Source organism: Galleria mellonella, unplaced genomic scaffold, assembly GCF_026898425.1.
Source record: "Galleria mellonella isolate WM207_F2 unplaced genomic scaffold, CSIRO_AGI_GalMel_v1 utg117, whole genome shotgun sequence".
Taxonomy (NCBI): domain Eukaryota; kingdom Metazoa; phylum Arthropoda; class Insecta; order Lepidoptera; family Pyralidae; genus Galleria; species Galleria mellonella.
In genome coordinates this window covers 4694019-4714388 of record NW_026441980.1, presented here as the reverse complement: position 1 = coordinate 4714388, position 20370 = coordinate 4694019, and the positions used below count along the sequence as shown (strand labels likewise).

The 20370-nt window shown below is 33.2% G+C and overlaps 1 protein-coding gene across 3 annotated transcripts in view; it reads left to right on the top strand.

Moving 5' to 3' along the window:
- Positions 1–20370, top strand: part of LOC113511665 (cardioacceleratory peptide receptor-like) — a 157976-nt gene that overhangs the window by 124598 nt on the left and 13008 nt on the right. For all 3 annotated transcript variants that reach the window (XM_052896702.1, XM_052896690.1, XM_052896694.1), the window contains 3 exons: positions 4376–4535; positions 12652–12787; positions 19837–19940. In XM_052896702.1, coding sequence (XP_052752662.1) covers positions 4380–4535; positions 12652–12787; positions 19837–19940 — 396 coding nt within the window. In that variant the 5' untranslated portion in view covers positions 4376–4379. The remainder of the gene's footprint in view (positions 1–4375; positions 4536–12651; positions 12788–19836; positions 19941–20370) is intronic.

Below are 20370 nucleotides of genomic sequence, written 5' to 3'. Positions count from 1 at the left end.
TCCACCTAATCAAGGACGCTACTTCGCCTCAGCCGAGTCCCATTCAAATCCGCTCAGTAAGAGCGGTCAAATACAAACCCCCCATAGAGAACGTCGTATATTTATTTGTAGGCATAGGGAAAGTAGAATTGATAAAATTAAAACCTCCTTTAAGCGAAGTGAGATTAACTACAGACATAATATTTATAGAATTTCATTAAAAATATATATATCGACGATAACTAAGCAAACATAATTTACCTAGCTACTGATTCAATAAGTGACAAGTTAAAAAAATATGAAGATACCAGCTTATACAGGACTGTGTGATCGAAATATGATCACTAAGTGAGATTAAAAAATAGGCTGTCTTTTTCCATCCTATATAGTGCGTGTAAAAAAGTGGTTGGTTGAGCTCATACTTTTTAGATTTTTAATATTAGTAAGAACTTTATTTTTTATTAATCACTCGATCTTTTGCCACTGCCTTGTCTAAACGATTAGAATTGATTAAAAAACACATATTTACATAAATTTATATATTAAAGTTATAAAAAATGATAATACAGTACAATTATACACGAGGTTATTACAGATAAGATACATTGCTCAGTGTGCTAAAGTGAAAATGCGGGCATGAACCTTTTTTTAATGACGGTTTGACGGAAATTTCTTGATTATGTCAGAGGGTGTTTGTTTTTTCTTCAATCTAATCTAATGTTGTTGACCGCGGTGGCCTACAGCTTCACAGAGCACGTGCAGAGGCGAGAACAGAGGGTAATGTACACCTGAGAAGAGATTTTAGGAAATACTTTTATTCTGTTCTGTCTTAGTTTAAAGTGCTCCAAAAATTAAGACGAATTAAATGACCTTGCTCATTAAAATTTAGCAATACGAAGTAATACATTTTCTATATGTATACACTTGTAAAGGGAATTTTTGAGCTTATTACGTTTGTCGTTTCCGACAATTGTTTCGACTTCATCCAGATGTCTTTAGCAGGGGGACTTCATCCAGCGTCTTGGATGAACACTTTTGGATGTAGTCGATACAATTGTTGAAAATAATACACACAGTAAGTTCACACAACTCTGTTATACATATATATGAGTATCGTTAAAAATAAACATAGTTTTAAAAATAATACGTATTCTATCATTTAAGTTACATGTACTGTCGAAGATTTGGCCATAAATACATAGGTCTTATTTACATGACATAATCATCCCCCTTTCTTCGATACTTGGATAAATAATTACTAATAGTAAGTAGGTACTATTGTTAGTAATGGCGATTAACAACTTTATTGTTAATAATTTACTCTGTCAGTACTACCTCCACTCGGACACCGTCGTGGTTAATTTCTGACATGACTTCGTTTTTACCTACCGTCACTCACTAATATTCCGTAGCGTAAACCAATAGCGCACGAGGGGTTACTATTCCATTATTTTCATAAATAAAAGAAATAGTGTGTAGTAATTTACTCAGGTGAGGAACCTAAATCGAAAAGTAGAATCCTGCTTTGATTTTAACAATGAACGAAATCTGTGGTTAGCCTAATACATACTTATCCATATTCTACCGAGCAAATTCGAATTTAGCGTGGCGAATATAATCCAACAGCGGTAGGTAATTGGGTAGGTATGGTCGATTAGATTAATTGGCTCTGTTTACGTGTTATTTGGAGATATAAAAAAAAATATGATGATGCGAAAATAGAAGGATAAAGATATTAAAGGAGACCTAAACTAACACGATCAGATAGACTGTGTATTATTAGAGAGGAGAAAATAGTATTTGGAATTAGCTTATATATGTATATATCAGATAAATTATTTAATTGGATGAAGTAAGAGATAAAAAAGGGCTAAAAAGGTTTTTGGGTCAACAATGCAGCGTAAAGCCCCTAATATTGCAATCGTTCATGCAGTGTGAGACTACGGTAACTACTTACCATTAGCCGTATGCTTTTCTGCCACCTCAGTAGTATTAAAAAACATTTTGTATGGGTAGAGGTTTTTGATAGTCGGTTATCTCTACTTACCTTGCAACATGATATGAAGATACAGAATTATGTTTATTTTTTATCGATCAGCGTCCGGCTCGAAGGATCAAAACTATAAAAAGTGAGCACTTTATACTATGTCTACGTATAATGTATATTTTAAATTGTAAAGGCAAGTAAAATATGATATTATTTTTTCCATTTGTCAATCAGCGTCCTACTTAGATCATTCGAAAACCAGGATCAAAATACTATAAAAGTGAGCATTTTATACTATGTCTACGTATAATGCATATTTTTATTTTCCCCCAAAGAAACTCAGAGCATAACCCTCTCTATAGTTCGCCAAGTAACTTAAAGCTTTTGATTTTTCAAAAATTTTTATATTGAGAGTTTAACTCTCATAAAATTTTTGTCCTGATAATTACAAACTCAGCAATGATAAGTTATATAGGTGCAGCCGTTCTGAAGTGATGCGTTTGATTTTTATTTATATAGATATATTTGGGAACAGAACAAGAATGTCACTGCGTAATGAAGCAGATACTACAACCTAAGTCAGTATGGTAGGTAATAATCATTATGAGTTAAATTTCTCATCTATATACGCAGTTGGAAACTTTGTTGTTGTTATAGAACTTTTTAGAGCGCAATGAAGACTTTACAGTGTTCCGTAACGGGCCGGAGAATGTTAAAAGAGACATCGCAAAGACATTTCCATTACGTTAATAAAAACTGAAGTTAAAAACAGCAAAAAGCAATGTGAAATTGTATCAGAGTGTGGTAATATAATTTCTTTGTACGATTTTGATGGATTTTTAGAAAGAGTCTTTTGATTGTGTAGTCCTTGTCAATGTTATAGATGCGAAAGCGAGTTTGTTCGATATCTCTGAGAACTTTGATGGTTGATCCACTTGTTATGAAATTTGGTATACACGTACTATACGGGATGGGAAAGGATACAGGCTACTTATTGTTTATTTCCTTTCCGCGAACGAACTTGCGGGTAAAAGCTAATACCTAATATTTGTTTACGTCAGTATTGCAATTGATATTTTATTTTTTGAAGTATCTGTATCTTGCGAGTGAAGCCGTAGAAGACAGCTAGTTTAAAATAAAACTAATATAATTATGTATTCTGAGATTCTCACGACTATATTTTTTATACCACTGAGGTTTCAGTAAGCAGTTAGCGTAGCCTATGAACGTCTGCGATACCAGGGGTATATGCGCGCATTGCCGACCCTGAAGAAACCTCTTTACCTCTCTTTTGAAGAACCCCATGCTGTAGACTCTTGGAAAAACCTCAGTAGAAAGCTCATTCCACAACCTAAGTGTTGGTGGGAGAAAACATCTCTGAAACCGCGTTGTACGCCATCATTGAGGCTGTAGAATATGAGGGTGAACTATCATAAATTTTTAGTGGTTATCACAATGTAGTCTCCATAAATAAGTCCAGAAACCAACCGAAATACGAATACTGTCAAATATTGTGGTCGGACAGAGTAGAAATTTAATTAAGAGTAATTCAGCAAAAATGACGGACCGCACAAATGTTGATTAAATTACTGCAATCGTGACTGGTTATTACAGATGAGATCAAGTGGAAACATTGACACAGTGGAGATTTAGGCCGAATTCTTTCCTTTGTTGTCTCCTTAGAATGTCTATTGGCGATGTTTCCGCATTATAGCACCGAAGAATGCGATAAGGAATTTGTCTCTGTTGGTATCGTGTTACTTTTAAAAGGTAGACAAAGCGTAAGGGATAATAAAAGGGAATGTCAAATAATTTATTACGAATTGACCCTGTTGATCATTGATACGTCATAGAAACGAATATCTAATTATATATTTTCTTTGGTACAGAATTTTTCATTCATCTTGATAAATTTGTGATATACTTATCATATACATAAATAACAGTTGTGTAAGTCTCGGTACACGTCTGTTTACAATTAACACTGAGAAAGTTAACATAAAAAAATGCAAAAAGAAAAAGAATTAAGGGGAATACAAAATCTTATTCTTTTTGAGGTCGATTAAATATAGCCACCTATTTTTCGTAAAGATCCACGTGGTCCTGGCATAGAATAGGCCACCCCTTCCTTTCCCGTGGCTGTGGTAAGAGGCAACTAAGGGAGATCGAGGGATGGGCAGCAGCATACATTTTATAACATCTCCAAAGCCAAACTGCGGTTGCTAATCTGCCTGCCAAACATGGCAACTACTGGCAAAAGGGGGAGACTTATATTTAATAATATTGTGTTTGTGTATGTTAAATTTTAATGCAATCAAATCTAGTAATAAAATCTAAGATTTGCTCGAATAGGCATCCTTTAAAAAATTTTCCATTAAATATTAATGATTCAATTGTTTTTCTTTGCAGAACCATGGATTTGGAGTTTGTGGAAGAAATGGGGGAGCTGACTACTCCTCGAACTTTCACCACAGTATTTATTTCCGACGACACTAGTCAGAACCTCTCGAGGAACTATACAAATGCCACTAATGGGAAAGTTGACCTGAATTACTACTACTTTTATGATGTAAGTTTTTTTTTTTATACAACTTAGAATGGCAAACAAGCTGACGGTCCACCTGACGGAAAGTGGTAACCGTCGCCTATAGACATGAGCAGTACCATGGACATAACAGAGTATACTGTTTCGCCCATGATACCCCCCATGCGTTGTCATTCCTGAGGACTCAGGTGTTATTCCTCTGTACCCAGTAAATTCACGCCATATCCCACCCTTCAAACCGAAATACAGCCATGCAAACACAACTGCTTCACGGTTGAAACACGAACGGGACAGAGGTACCCAAGCAATCGACATTTGTACAGAGTCTCCCTCTGGTAGTTGGTAAGTATTAATAAATCATTATCATCATTTTAGCCGTTAACTGTCCACTGCTTAACATAAACCTTCTCCAAAGTAGACTTTTTCCAGTAGTTACCACACTTGGCAGGTGGGATGGCAACCACAGTTAGGCTTTTAGAGATGTTTTAAAAGAGACGCTGCTACCAATCCCTCCACTATTAAGTTTCTTTAGTCGCCTCTTACAACACCCACAGGAAAGGAAGGGGTAGTCTATTCTATGCGGGGACCACATGGCTAATACTAATAAATAAGTAAGGTAAGGTAAGGTAATTAATTACGAGTAATCATTTGAAATTAATTACTTAACAATAATTAGTATTAATTATATTTAGTACCACAGGCACTACAGCGTATTTAGTGCTATTCAAGTACTTCTATAGGCGACGGTTTACACTTGAGATCAGATGGGACCGTCACCTTCTTTACCATTCTATGTTATACAAATTGTTTTTATTATCACATTATCAGTATTCTACTGTAATAGTTCAGAGAAAACAATATACAGCATATTGATACTTTACCTATAAGTATTTTATGTTATTTTCTTTCGTAGATTCTATTCTCATAAAATAATAAAACAGCGAGAACTGAGTTTCTTGCCGATTCGATTCAACTTTAACTGCATTCTCAACGTCAAAATATCATATCGAAACCTCAAACGATCTAAATCTCAATAGGTAAAGGAATTTATTTTTCTATTTAGCTATAATAACCAAGCAGCGAGACACAGTTATCAAATTTCAAATTAATTTTTAATATTCGTATGAAATATTCAGATCCTATAAATCTAAAAATATACCTTCTTAATTAGAAATCTTAAATGAATCAAGTACTAGTATGTTTACTAAATAATACTTTACGTACGAATAAAGCCTTTATTTTCATATGTATTAAATATCAAATTAGTAGCATGGTTTTTATTAGGAAGCAGTTCAGGTAATCTTGAGTAAATAAATTCTTGTGTAATCTATATAACAAACAAACTAATTAAAAAATTTGCAAGTTTTTTATTAGTTTGTTTATATCAAATCTTGTAAGCTAATTTAGAAAAATTTCATTCATTACAAAGTGGATTATGTATTTTTGTTCACCCCTTTAATATAGGTGTTGAGGGGGAAGGGATTGTTAGTAATGCGGACTACCAGTCACATTGCTAGCAATATGCTTTGTCAGGTCGACCTCCACGTGGTCCCCCCTGGAAACCATCGTGCTGAATTCCAGGTGTAATCATCACGATGGGCAAACTGACCTGCCTTTTCATCGTCACCTATCATCTCTCACTGATAATATGGCCAATACAATATGGCCGCCAAGATGGCGGATTACATTACAAAAGCGTGTTTTTAAAAGTATTTTCAAACGGACCTGAAGCTTATTTTTAAATGTGTTTTGAACCAGACCTGCATAGATGAGAGGTATTTCGTCTAAAAGCAAGATTTCTCTTGATATTTGCTTTGTCTCCTCAGTTTTTTTTTGTCATCAATCAGTCAAACAGTCCAAGGCGTAGATTATCGTGCTGTCATAATAAAATCTTTCAAATTGATTAATTGTATTTGTATAAGCTTCTGTTTCTGTTTTCTTTGTGTTTTCATCATCGTCTTCGTGTTAGCCGTTAATTGTCCACTGCTGGTCATAGGCTTCCTCCTTACACTGTCAGAAGGAACGCTCTTAAGTCACCTGCGTTCATTGATTCCGTGTAATGTATTTGAGATCGTTGCTACATCTAGTAGGGTCAATTCTTTTAGCTATGTGATTAGCTCATTGCTACTTTAGCTCATTAATCTTTCGGGTTATATTGGTCACTTTGGTTCTTCTATGGATATCCTCATTTCGTATTTTTTATGCAACTTAGAATGGCAAACAAGCTGACGGCCCACCTGATGGAAAGTGGTAACCGTCGCCTATAGACATGAGCAGTACCATGGACGTAACAGAGTATACTGCTTCGCCCATGATACCCCCTATGCGTTGTCATTCTTGAGGACTCAGGTGTTATTCCTCTGTACTCAGTAAATTCACTGCCATATCCCACCCTTCAAATAAAACACAGCCATGCAAACACAACTGTTTCACGGTAGAAACACGAATGAGACGTAGATGCCCAAGCAAACGACTTTTATACAAAGTCTTCCTCTAGTAATTCTATCAGACAAAATAACTTCGTGTAGGGCCATGTTTGTTTTTCACTTAGATGTATTGACCAAGTAAAACATTTACAAAGCATAAGTCCTATGTATTAAGTATACGTACAGATATTAATCACGTTTGGGACATGTAATAAATGTCCGTATGATTTTTCCTCGCAATACATTTTCCTCACTTAATCTTAGCATGATATATTGACATTAAGCTTAGGATTATCTATGTAATATTTTATGTCAGGTCTAATTACAATAATGAAATAGGTATGTTTACTTAAATATATCCACACTTATTATAATAGAAGAGTTTGTCTGTTTGTTTGAGCACACTAATCTCTTGAACTACCAATTAAAATTGGAAATTGATAGTTCATTGTTTGAAAAAGAAATCTATTCAATGTCACGATACGACTACGAGCGAAGTCGCAGGCTACAACTAGTTTCGGTATAGAAATCCTTACCAATAAACGTACTAACAGAATAAAGGTAAAAATTTTGTAAATATTTCCTTTTATACTTAAGTAATAACTTACTAACTTTTCAAACTGATATCCCTGAAGTTTTTAGTAAAAATATTTCATAATTTCTGGACCTAGTTAAAATTGAATAACATTGCGAGTAAACCCCTTAAAATGCTATTAAATAACAGTTATTCAAATAACTTATTCCGTTAACTAATGAAAGCCTTTTTAAAGAAAAAAATATTTCCACAGATGTTACAAGTATCATATCGTCATAGTCGTAGAATACTGACGGTTCTGACAAAGATTACATATATAGATCCGTCAGTATTCTACGACTATGACGATATAGATAGGTAGATACTAAATTTGTATTCCTTCGAATTTTTTTATTACAATGTAGGAAACTGGTCATTTCGAGAGGATGGATATAAAAAAGAATTACGAAAGAGATTTATCACAAATGAATGAAGATGTAGGTAGGGGACGCTCTAGATGGACATATGTCGACCAAGTACGCGACGTGCTGAAAAAGAGTCAAATTTAAAATACCCGAAAACGGCAAGCGTGAAGGATGAATGTGGAGGAAGCGAAAGAGGTCTGTTTGAAGCGGAGCATTTGACGTTCCATTGTTTCTGCCTATCCTAATGGGGGCAGGCGTGACGGATATATATGTATGTATGTAACCCCACCATAAGAATTAATAAGAGTAGGTAGAAGTTATACTCACGTTTTTTTTTTTACTTTATGAATGCAGAAATGGTACTATTTTTTTTTATTTAACAAATAATGTTACGACAAACTTGAGACTGAGCGATACGTAGGCTCTCGCTACAGTGTCCATTGATTGAAAGCCCTGATTGACTAGTTCTTAAAAAGAAGCGAATAATCAGCGCACCAACGTAGTTATTATTTTTGAATCTGCAGGAGTGTCGCTTCTACCTGGATATTGTATTCTTATGATCCGAGTTTACTCTGACTGAGCACCAATAAGGAATGACATGTGAGGATGAAATCGGGGATTTTTAGTAATTGGGCTCTAACTGCATAAATAATAGCAATGTGCACTATCAGGTCGACCTCCACGCGGTTCCCTTTGAAAATTAATTTTTAATTAAATTCGTCACAATTAGTTAACTGACCTCTTTCATTCTCATCTTTCCTCCCTCACTGATCCACTACCATATACCAATAGCCTAGACGGGGTTACCTTTTCATTAAAATAAAAAAATCTACTATAATTAATTTATTTACATACTTTCGAGCATTTACTTCTAATATAGATATTAGGTTATACTAAAATGTACACAGCCGGACTTATTCCTTAAAGGGATTTCTTTCAGTAAACCTTATTTTATATATAGTCAATTATAATAGTATTATTTATTATTGTGCGACCTAACTCTCGTATAATAATTACGTATTTATGCGAATTACCTTGTCACATTAATAATTTAATAATACAACTGGCGAATGAGGTCTTAATTGTTACTAAAGTCACTGTGACAAGGTACTGAGTAATAATTAATGACAAGTGAATATCGAGGTAACGATATTAGTTTCAAAGTCAGGTTAATATTATAATAATAAGTAACCGGTCTTATTATTTCTATGCTAATTTACCTGTTATTATTAACTTCCAAAAAGTTCTCTATTTCATTGATATTTTTTGTTCTGTTCTTTATGGAACAAAAAACTGCTTCTTTTGAAGTAAAATCTAGGTTTTTTTTTTAATGAATGATAATGGAATGGTAACCCCGCCTGCGGTAGCGGTATACGCTGGCGGGGCACCAGTAAGAGATGACAGGTGAGGATAAAAGGACTGACCTGCAGTTAGCCCATCGTGATGAATTCAACGATAAATTAGTCACCATAGTTTCCAGGGGAAGCCGCGTGGAGGTCGACCTGATAGAGTGTACTGATAGTAATGGGGACTAAGCTTTCCATTACTAACAATCCCTTCCACCTCATTATTTACGTAGTATTATGTGCATACATATATAATAAAATTATAACAAGATAATGCATTTACACAAAAGATATTTAAGAAAAAACGATATAGGAGTCAAAAGTAATTGAAGGCAAAACAATAATATTTTTATTTTTTGATTGTCTGTCTATATGTTTGTTTCGGCATCACGCAAAATCTACTGCACCAAATTAGATGCGGTTTTCACAATTGTGTTGTTGAAGATGGAACTTGAAACCTAGTGTTTAACCCACGTTTTTATCCTTATGCGTTATTTACAAATGACCTATTTCGTTAATTTTCATATTTACAAAATTTACACGTAAAAAGCTAATATTAAAAAAAAAAATATTTCCATAATATAAACTATATATCTTCCAACTCGGCACATCGAGGAAGCGTAAAAAGTACTTAGTATTAATCCTCTAGATAGGATGCTTATTTTTTTGCACAAAGTGCCAAATCTCGGGTCAGCTGTAACATTGACGAAGCTGTAATCCCTAAGAAAACTCTTAGTATCAGAGTCACAAGGGTCCATATATTTAAATATAGAACGCAGATTGCGTTCTTAATTTAAATATTTTCAATGTAACTTATCTAAAAAAAATATTTATCTACGAAATATATTATTAGTTATGCAACTGTGTATGTGGTTACATACGCATGTGTACAGTTGCAATCTGCCTGCCAACTGTGGCAATTAGCAACTAGCAAAATCCGCCTTATGGGGGGGGGGGGGAGGGGCTATATTCAGCAATGGACAATTCACGGCTGATATAATAATAAACGTTCTAAGCAAAACTCATGAAGGCAAGTAAATCTTGTCACACCCACTACATTTCATGTGGATTACAGTAGTAATAAAAGCTGAAAGGTTTTAATCATGTAATGGATATTTTGGTGAACATGTTATCAAGAGTGGCTGTCTCCGATAACGTTATCAATATTAAACATAGTGGCCGTGTTTCGTTCTAGTCAAACATTCAATTTAGCTTTCAATGTTAAAAAATTCATTAACAACTTTTAGTGCAGTTTGACGCAAAATACGATAGATTTACACTTATTAATTTTCGCGGCTTTGCTTGTGCGGAATTTGTCTCCTTCCGTTTTTGTGGGAATTACGAGAAATTCCTTTTTTAATTCCAGCTATTTTGTATCAAACTTGTAATGTTTGTTCTTTTGGTTGACGTCAAATCTTGCAAGCTGTACTGTATTAAAACCAAATGTTTCTAACTGATTATCTATAAAATTTTGTATACATTTTTAAATAACTTCTTTTTTTTTTTATACTACTTAGAATGGCAAACAAGCTCACCTATAGACATGAGCAGTACCATGGACATACACAATGGACAACAGAGTATACTGTTTCGCCCATGATACCCCCCATGCATTGCCATTCCTGAGGACTCAGGTGTTATTCCTCTGTAGCCAGTAAATTCACGCCATATCCTACCCTTCAAACCGAAACACAGCTATGCAAAAAGATGGAGGTTCTAAATTCAATTGATTTTTTTATAATTGGTCACGTCATAACTCTGTCCGTTATAAGCCGATTTAGAAAGCGTTTTTTCATCTGAAAGGATATACTTACAGATTAGTTCCATAGACGATTTTATTAAAATCGTTTCACAAATATAGCTTTTAAACTAAAATAACTAGTTTTACCACCGACTTCTATAGGTTCGGTTTTTTTTTTGTGGAACACAGTTTTTTTAGTTTTGGCCATAATAATATACGAATAGTATTCAATATTGTAATATTTTCAAAATGGCTAACGCCACAAGATGGTATATATTTTGTCAATCCCGTTAATATTGGATTGGGTATTATATTAAAAATCTTGAAAATTAGGTAAGCGTAAAATATATGTTATTATTTTAAAATGGCCGCAGTCACAAGATGGCGGAATATTTTTTAACCAACTTGTAGTGCTTGTCGTTCATTATTATTTTATTAATTTGTTCACTATTTATAATCTAATATAAAAAAAGGATACTAACTGTCTGAGTAACCCATTTATCAACGTATAGTCGAAATGGTTATACCTACAATTTAGAATTTTTTTATATATGTAGATAGATAAATAAGTTAGGTGAATAATAAGAAAAGAATTTTGAAAATTCAACCATAAGATAATTTAATTTCTAAATTTTTACCCCCTTAAACAGAAGTTAGTTATACTATAGATATAACTTTTTTTTTTAATGAGTGATAATGGTATCTGCGCTATCGGTATACACTGGCAAGGCACCAGTGATAGATGATTGATGAGGACGAAAGCAGGTCAGTTAGCCCACCCTGATCAATTCAACTAGAATTAGCCACGGTGGTTTCCAGGTGGAACCACGTCGAGGTCGACCTGACAGGGTATATGGCTAGTAATGGAGCTATTTGACTCCATTACTAACAATCCCTTTCCCCCCTTTCCTATTACGTTCTTATTAATATTACAAATATGAAATTGAAATTGTTTGTTTGTTACCTGTAATTGTGTTACAAAATAACATAGACTACTTTCTATCTCGGTCAACGAATATAACCCAGTTACGCGGACGAAGTTACGGGGAGAAACTAGTTACGGTATAAATCCTCTTATCTGATAATTACAATAGTGTTATATATAGCGAAAACATACTGTCTACATAATAGTCTGAGTGATGTTTACATACCAAATGAAATCTTACGGTACTCTATATTAGAATTTAAATTACTGTGGTTACGAGAATCTATTTAGACGAATCCACATCGGTTTAGTAATTATTTCAAACGAAACATTTAATACATTTAAAGAAAGTTTATGTTTTCTGGTAGTATATTAAGATGTAGATTTAATTTGTAAAATGGTTAACTATACTGTATAGACCAGTGTTTCCCAACCTTTTTGGTGCCATGCCCCACTTGAATACATCTAAAATTTTTGTAATAAACTTTAATTTTAAAAGAAACTTAATGAAAAGAAAGACTGTACTTATACAATTATATCATTTATCGACATTTATTAATTGTCTTGCTTGAATCCTATATTGTATAATGCAAAAATATACTGATTTATTCATTCATCAATAGATTCATATTAGAAATACAATCTAAATAGAACTAGTAACAAATCGAAACGTTAAATTAATTAATCGATTACTCGTATTAATTCGTACTATTTGTTAAGTTCTATTGAAACAAATTATAGTAATAAATGTAATTTGTTGCAGACAATACAATTCACCGTGATGTGGGTGTTGTTCGTTGCCATCGTAGTACTCAACACCTCAGTCATCGCCGCACTAATATGTACCAATGCGAGGAAAAGTCGGATGAATTTCTTCATAATGCAATTAGCTATAGCTGGTGAGTACATTTCAAAATTTCCTTCTAGAGTTTTCGATTTCATTTCGGTGCAATCGAAGATTGAATGTTTTGACCTTTTTAAGACAGACCGATCTAAAGAATATAAGAACCAATTTTATATATATATATATATATATATATATATATATATATATATATATATATATATATATATATATATATATATATATATATATATATATATATGTTATAAAATTTGCGATTTGTGATCACAACGACATCTATGCCCTACTAATTATTTATTATTGAGTTTCTAAATTACGAGTACGTGTTACGCGATATTTTTGCAAATTTTAAATTCATTTGATAATTCAGTTTACTCCGGTGTCGGTCGAATTTTTATTTTGTTATTTCTTTATTATGTAAATATGGGGACACAATCAAAGGATTTAAGTACAAATATTGAATTTCCATAATTGATTATCAAAATTTGATTTGTCTTTAATAAAAAAATATTGATGTACTTTTTTTCAGTAACAGAAAGCAATATTATTTATTCTAGGAAAATATTAACATGAAAAATATTAAATAAAATGAAATAAATAGATGGCATAAAGGAATTAATTCGTTGATGAGTTTATATTTTTCTATGGTGAAAAAGTCAGGCACTAGCAAACATGCAATGAAATGTCTTCGTTAAATACGTTACACTGCCGTATTTAAAGTTATATATATATATATATATATATAATTATTACAAATTTTAAGTTATGTATCTTTAGAAGAGTGACTATAATTTGATATGTTGAAGAGGTCGAATTTATATTTTTCTTAATTGTTTTCGTGACATTGCCTATCAATAAATTTTCCACTCATTGACTTTCAACAACGGGAGATTACCAATTTGTATTTATTTTTAATAATTTTTATTTTATTATAAATAAATTAAGAGGATTATAAAAGCGTTTTAATTATATAAGTAAAGTCAAAGTAACAAAACTGATTACAATGAAAACGACCCCCCCCCCCCCCCCCCCCGCCCTAGATAATATACAAACGAATCTATTGATAGAATCATTATTCCATGAAACAGAATAAAAAGTCAACTTATGCTGTCCTCTTTTTTTCATGTAAGTACTGACTGAATAGGTTTTTCAAATCTGTCGTAGTATAAAAACTAAAAGTTTATCACTCTCGTAAATTACAAGTTTATCTATAATTTATTGATAGTAGGTAAATAAAATATATATATTTCAACAATATAGCGTATGGTAGAATAGATTTTCGCCTAATGTACACAGAATTTTACAGTGCATTAACGTTTAAATAAATAAATAAACAAATGTCCGATGGCAATAATCGTGGTAAGTTAAATAGCCAGCGTTTGATTTAGGCTTAGGGATCTAGATTCCAGCGATGTAATAAAGAATCAGAATTAGATTGGTAAGTCGTTACTTTTTTATTTTTATATATTTTCCTTATTTTCTAGGAAATTATAAATTTTTCGAAACAGTCCACATTTAAAATACTTTGTTTTCGTAATCAAATTAAAATTTATTAGCTGATGTCGATAGATTTGTTAGTACCTTGTCTAGGAGGACTAGAGGAGTATTAAAAGAATTAAACATGATGATTTCCAAGGGAGACCACGAGGAGATCTCTCTCACAGGGTATATTACTAGCAATAGGACTGTTAATCCCCATTACTAACAATCCCTTTACTCGCACCCCGACGATTTTAGGTCGTCAAAGGTCACTGTATATATTTGATTGTAATAATTGTTTATTAAGATATCAATTTCAATAGAGTAAACAATGAATGTACTGCGTAGAATATTATAAAGAGCTTATTGATAAAGTGTTCATTCAATATGAAGATATTTGACATCGTGTTTCGACGGAATTTATTTTGACGTAAATATAAATGTTGGCGAATTTGATTGAAATTAAAGACGCCCGGGAAAATGTTTCGTCAAATGATGCTTGTCAACATTATTGATAAAACATTGTCATAATTTGTGTATTTTACTAGATTATACCCGCGACTTTGTACGTACGAATTTTGGAAGTTAAAAAAAAGCAATATATGAGCAACCGCTTAAGACCTTAATAAGAATAATAGAAGTCAAAACAACAAGATTTTTGGAACATTCGTCTATCTGTATATTTGTTTCGGTGACGATCAAAAACTACTACATCAAATTAGCTACAGTTTTTACAGTTGTTTATTGTTGAACTTAAAGTCTGGTAAATATTTTTTATCTTAATAAACCATCTAGAAGTGATTGCATATTTTCAAAATCCACTTGTGTACTGTTACGATTTTGTCGTCTAGTTCAGAATAAATGGGTTTGAGTTTTTTATATTCAGACTTTTACTAAAATAATATAAAAAATATTGTCCTAATTTTACCTATGAAAGAAAGAAAATAAAATATGTCAAATATGATTTATATTTACGTGCTAAGGGTTCCGTATTCTTACTAATATTCATCTCATCATCATCATAACATCCTTTAACTGTCCACTGCTGAACATAAGCCTCTGTTTATAGGGGGTTTTGCCAGTTGTCATTCTTGGTGGATTGGCAACTGCAGTCAGACTTTTTTCGACATTTAGTTCCCTCAGTCACCTCTAACGACACTCACGGGACAGGACAGAGAGTGGCCCAATTTACGTCGAAACCACATTAATATATTTATAAACATACAAATATTTCTACGAACTTTCATATTTATGATATTAGTTGTAAATTCAGACGTGCGTTATGAATATTTGTTATTGAATATAACAACTTACAATACGGAACAATGATCGCACGAGTATCACTTGTACTTGGGCGGTATTGTTTTCACTATACTAAGTGAAATATGTCATAAAAATCTTATAAATAAATAATATATTATGTATCCAGGTCGACCTCCTCGCGTTTCTCCCTGGAAACTATCATGGTTAATTCCTGATGAATTCATCATGATAGGCTAACTGACCTGTTTTCATTCTCATCTATCACCCTTCACTGGTGCTCCGCCAGCGTATCCCGTTAGCGCGGGCAGGGTTATCATACCATTTTCACGCATAAAAAAAAAAATTTATAACGAGTTTCTATCTACATATGTCATGTCTATAGGTGACGATTATCACTTTCCATCAGGTGGATCGTCAGCTTGTTTACCATTTTAAGTTGCATAAAAAAAAAACATCTTCACATCGAGTCCATACGGGGCAGGCAGAGAGAATTGTGTGCCTCTGTCTCTACCTTTGCGTACATCTCTTGCTACATGTACTATCATAAGTCGCCTCTTGTATGAAGGCCGGTCTAGGGATCCTTGACTTTGTCTCAAACAGAACATGGTCTATTTGATCATAGCAGGATAATCTAAGTTTTTCCTGGTATCTATCGTCTATTTTATTAGAACTTAATGGAAATGTAAATAAATATAATCGATATTTTAAAAGATTATCGGGACTTGTAAAATAAAAATTTAATAAAAAAATTTAAAAATTTTGCTGGCAAACAGTACCTGCATATCTGCTTCATTATTGCCGACGTTTCCACGTGGGTTGGACGTTTTCTTGGATGTCGTTAGAGGTGACTATGGAACGTCGAGGGATGGGCAGCAGTGCCTCTCCTAAAACATCCCTAAAGTCTAACTGCAGTTGTCAATCCGCTAGCCAAGCGTGGCAATTACTAGCAATTCCTCCCCCTCCCCCCAAAGGGGAGGTTTATATTCAGCAATGAACAGTTAAGGCTGATATGATAGTTATGATAACAAATAATATAACTACTAAGTTTTTACCTGCGACTTTGACCGCGTGACCGGAATAATATTCGTTTATCGGGATTAAGAGTGGCATATGTCCTTCTCCGTCTCATATAATAAGTGTATATCAAATTGCATAATAACTGCTTAAGCATTTAAGGCACTAAGAAATAAGCAAACAAACTCACTTTAATATTTATGTATATTAATATTGATTGATGCTCCGTTCCACTTTGGGTTTGCTGGACGAAAACTCTATTAGAGTTAAGTTCGCGTTTGTACATTTGATTACTTCTGTCATATTTTTGTAACTGGTGTGTACAATAAATAATTAAATAAATAAATAAAATTAATAGGAACATGAATAATATTACCCGCCATCACATCAATACTTTGTAACTACGTAGATATTTCCTATAAACGAGACCCATTGATTGTGAGGTATATATAATATGAGCACGAGCAAAATATAACATGAGCTGTATTTTATTAAAAAAAAAGTGCGAACCCGCGGCCAGTATCTGATATTTAACGAAATTTATTGATGACGGTGAAAATGATGATAACAATAATCATGATAACAAGAATACAACATAAACTATAATAGCTTTATAGTTTTACCGTGATTATAACGATAATACCTCTGGTATTGCATGTGTTCATAGGCTACGGTAACCACTTACCATCAGGTGGGCCGTATGCTTGTTTCCCACCTCAGTGGATTAAAAAAATCTTGTTTTTTTTTCATTTGGGGGAATAACGCTCATAGAAGTGATTTCCATTTATGACAGTCTTAAGCAGTAAGTTTCAGTTCTTAGTATATGACGTTTATTAAAATAAATAATAATGTATTTATTTAATATATAATTTATTTAATTAAATAAATTAATATATCACTTCGTAAATTAGTTTCCATCAGTGCGATAAAGGTAGTAGGAAATGTATCCAAAACTTGTAGAATAACATGCTTTGTGAACTTTATACATTTTAAATCGAACCTTTTGGGCAAGGTCCCGACCCTTTTTCACACAGTAAAGGTACTTAATTGAGTTGCATAGAAGGCAGCTTTTCATTTCACAACCACACGGTTGTGTTAACGGTTTAAGTTGAAAGTGTAAAACTTAGTTTACGTGCTGTTATAGTTATTCCACGTTGCAAATTTTCCACCTAAAATTTACTAGATGGAGACTTTATACAAAAGTCGTCTGCTTGGATTTCTCTTTCCCATTCGTGTTTCTGTTGAGAAATAATTGTGTTTGCATGGCTATGTTTTGATTCGAAGAGTAAGATATGACATTGAAATTGTAAGGTTCAAAGATATACACTTTATCGTTAAAAATGTTAACACATGAAAAGTATTATGGATGTCGCAGTATACCCTGTTATGCCCATCATACTGCTCATGTCTAAACCCCATTACCACAGATAATATAATACTATCATTACTAAGAATCTTTTACCCCCTTCATTACCGTGATTGTCGCAGTTATAAATAAAGGTTTTAAAATAAGTACGTAATAGTTGATGTGTAGGTATCAAAACAATTTCAAGAGACTGGCGGCGTTGAAAATAATAATTCTAACACCATTGCAATGAGAGAGTATATCTAGTCATCGTATATTGATTTATGTGAAAAAATACTTATGTTTGAGAACAAATAGCAATGATTCACGGGATTAGCTCTACTGTGTAAACGTTTTGTATCTCTTGTGGTATTTATGATGAGAGTGTTTGTTATTTCGTATAAAGTACAATGTCTAATTTTGTATTTTTACAAACGTTCCTATCACTTTATAAATATACTACATTTATACAAACAAATGTATTCTGCAAATATTTATTTATTAGTACATGTATGTTTACATGCAAGACGGACTTAATGCTAAAAGCATTAAGTCCATCCGTACAACCTTTGGGAAGTGTTAGAATACTCGAATTCGGTACTAGTAATAATTGATACATACATAAATATTTTACTGAACTACGTGTTATCTTGTGGAAGTCCATATCACTGGTTATTTGAATAGAATTATTTTATTTAATACCGCTACCATTAGTATGTATATGACTGCTAACACTTGAAGATCCACCACCACTACTACTACCAGAAGTTCCACAACCTTTCATATGATATTAGTCATCGATCTTCGACTGTCATTTTGTTCCCGCACGTTTTGCGACACGTGCTTTACGTCTAAATGAGGCATCTTCAGGGAATAAATTTACATATATAAACAAATCAATATATATAAAGAACAAATATACATACTATACACATATATAACATATACTATATTATACATGAATATGAGAATAATAGATAGAACTTACTGCTCGGATAAAATATAAAAATGAACATAAATATTAATATTATTTATAACGTAAATAATCTAGTAATACCATTCCTAAAGAGAGATCGGCGAAGTATTAGTGTATTTGTTTTTCAGGAAGGGCCTGAGTCTTAAAAGAACGCATATTGTAATCTTGGAAATGTCTTTATAGTCGAAAGGTCCGTTCGTATCCTAAAGAGGGCACCAGACAATTCTGGATGGAGAGAGAATTATTAATAAAGGAGACGTTAATCATCATTGCTAGCAATATCAAGTCGACCTACATGCAGTTTCTTCTAGTAACCATCGTGATTAATTCTTGTTTTATCCATCCGTCCATTCATCACAATGGGCTAACTGGTCTGATTTCATCCTTCACTTTCCACGGTTCACTGGTTCCTCGCCGGCGTATATGAAAATCACAGCAAGGAAAATCATTCCATTATTGTCCATTAAGAACTAGACAATTTTGAGGATGGCACGGATCACCTGGTCCTTCACTGAAATGCGCCTATGGAGGGAAGCCTTATGTTTTCTCTAACTTCTGCTAGGAATCCGCTACGATAACTATAAAATGTAGTAAATATTATACTATAATCATATTACAAGTTATAATAAAGCTTAACAGATATGGTTAAAACTATGGCAGCACTAACAGAAGTCAATATTACAGTTCAGCATTTGTTTGTTGTTTCGTATAAGTTATACAGACTGTAATCAATATCATTAGAATCCATTTAAAACAGTATTATAGGTACATTATTTGATTATTTTTTCCAAACAAACATGGTCCGAAAAACAACAAATTTCTTTGCCATGCAAGCACTTCGTTAAACTGTCAATTTATCATGTTAACTTCAAGATTTTTAGTCATCGTTTATCAGATACAGAGTACCCATCAAACAATAAATCCAACAAATTCCGCATCGAACGCACAAATATTATGAATGTTTACCAACGTGTACTAGAGAGTAATCTTGTATTTATTGTTACAGATCTATTTGTGGGCTTAATTTATGTATTCGTGGATATTATACAGAAGATCACGATAGCGTGGTTAGCCGGGGAGTTTATGTGCAAAATAGTCAAATTTCTGCAGGTAAGTGTTTCATTATTGACATATTCAATATCTTAGCATAATATTCTGTAAGAGGGAAGGAGACCAGGGGGAGACTTTATACAAAAGTCAATTGCTTGGGTACCTCTGTCCCATTCATATTTCTACTGTGAAGCAGTTGTTTGCATGGCTGTATTTCAGTTTGAAGGGTGGGATATGGCGTGAATTTACAGGGTACATAGGAATAACACCTGGGTCCTCAGGAATGGCAACGCATGAGGGGTGTCATGGGCGAAACACTATACTCTGTTATGTCCATGGTACTGCTCATGTCTATAGGCGACGGTTACCACTTTCCATCAGGTGGGCCGTCAGCTTATTTGCCATTCTAAGTCGTATAAAAAAAAATAACACTTTCTTCTTGACCATAACACTCATTATTGTTACATAGAACTAATGTGTTACGTTAATT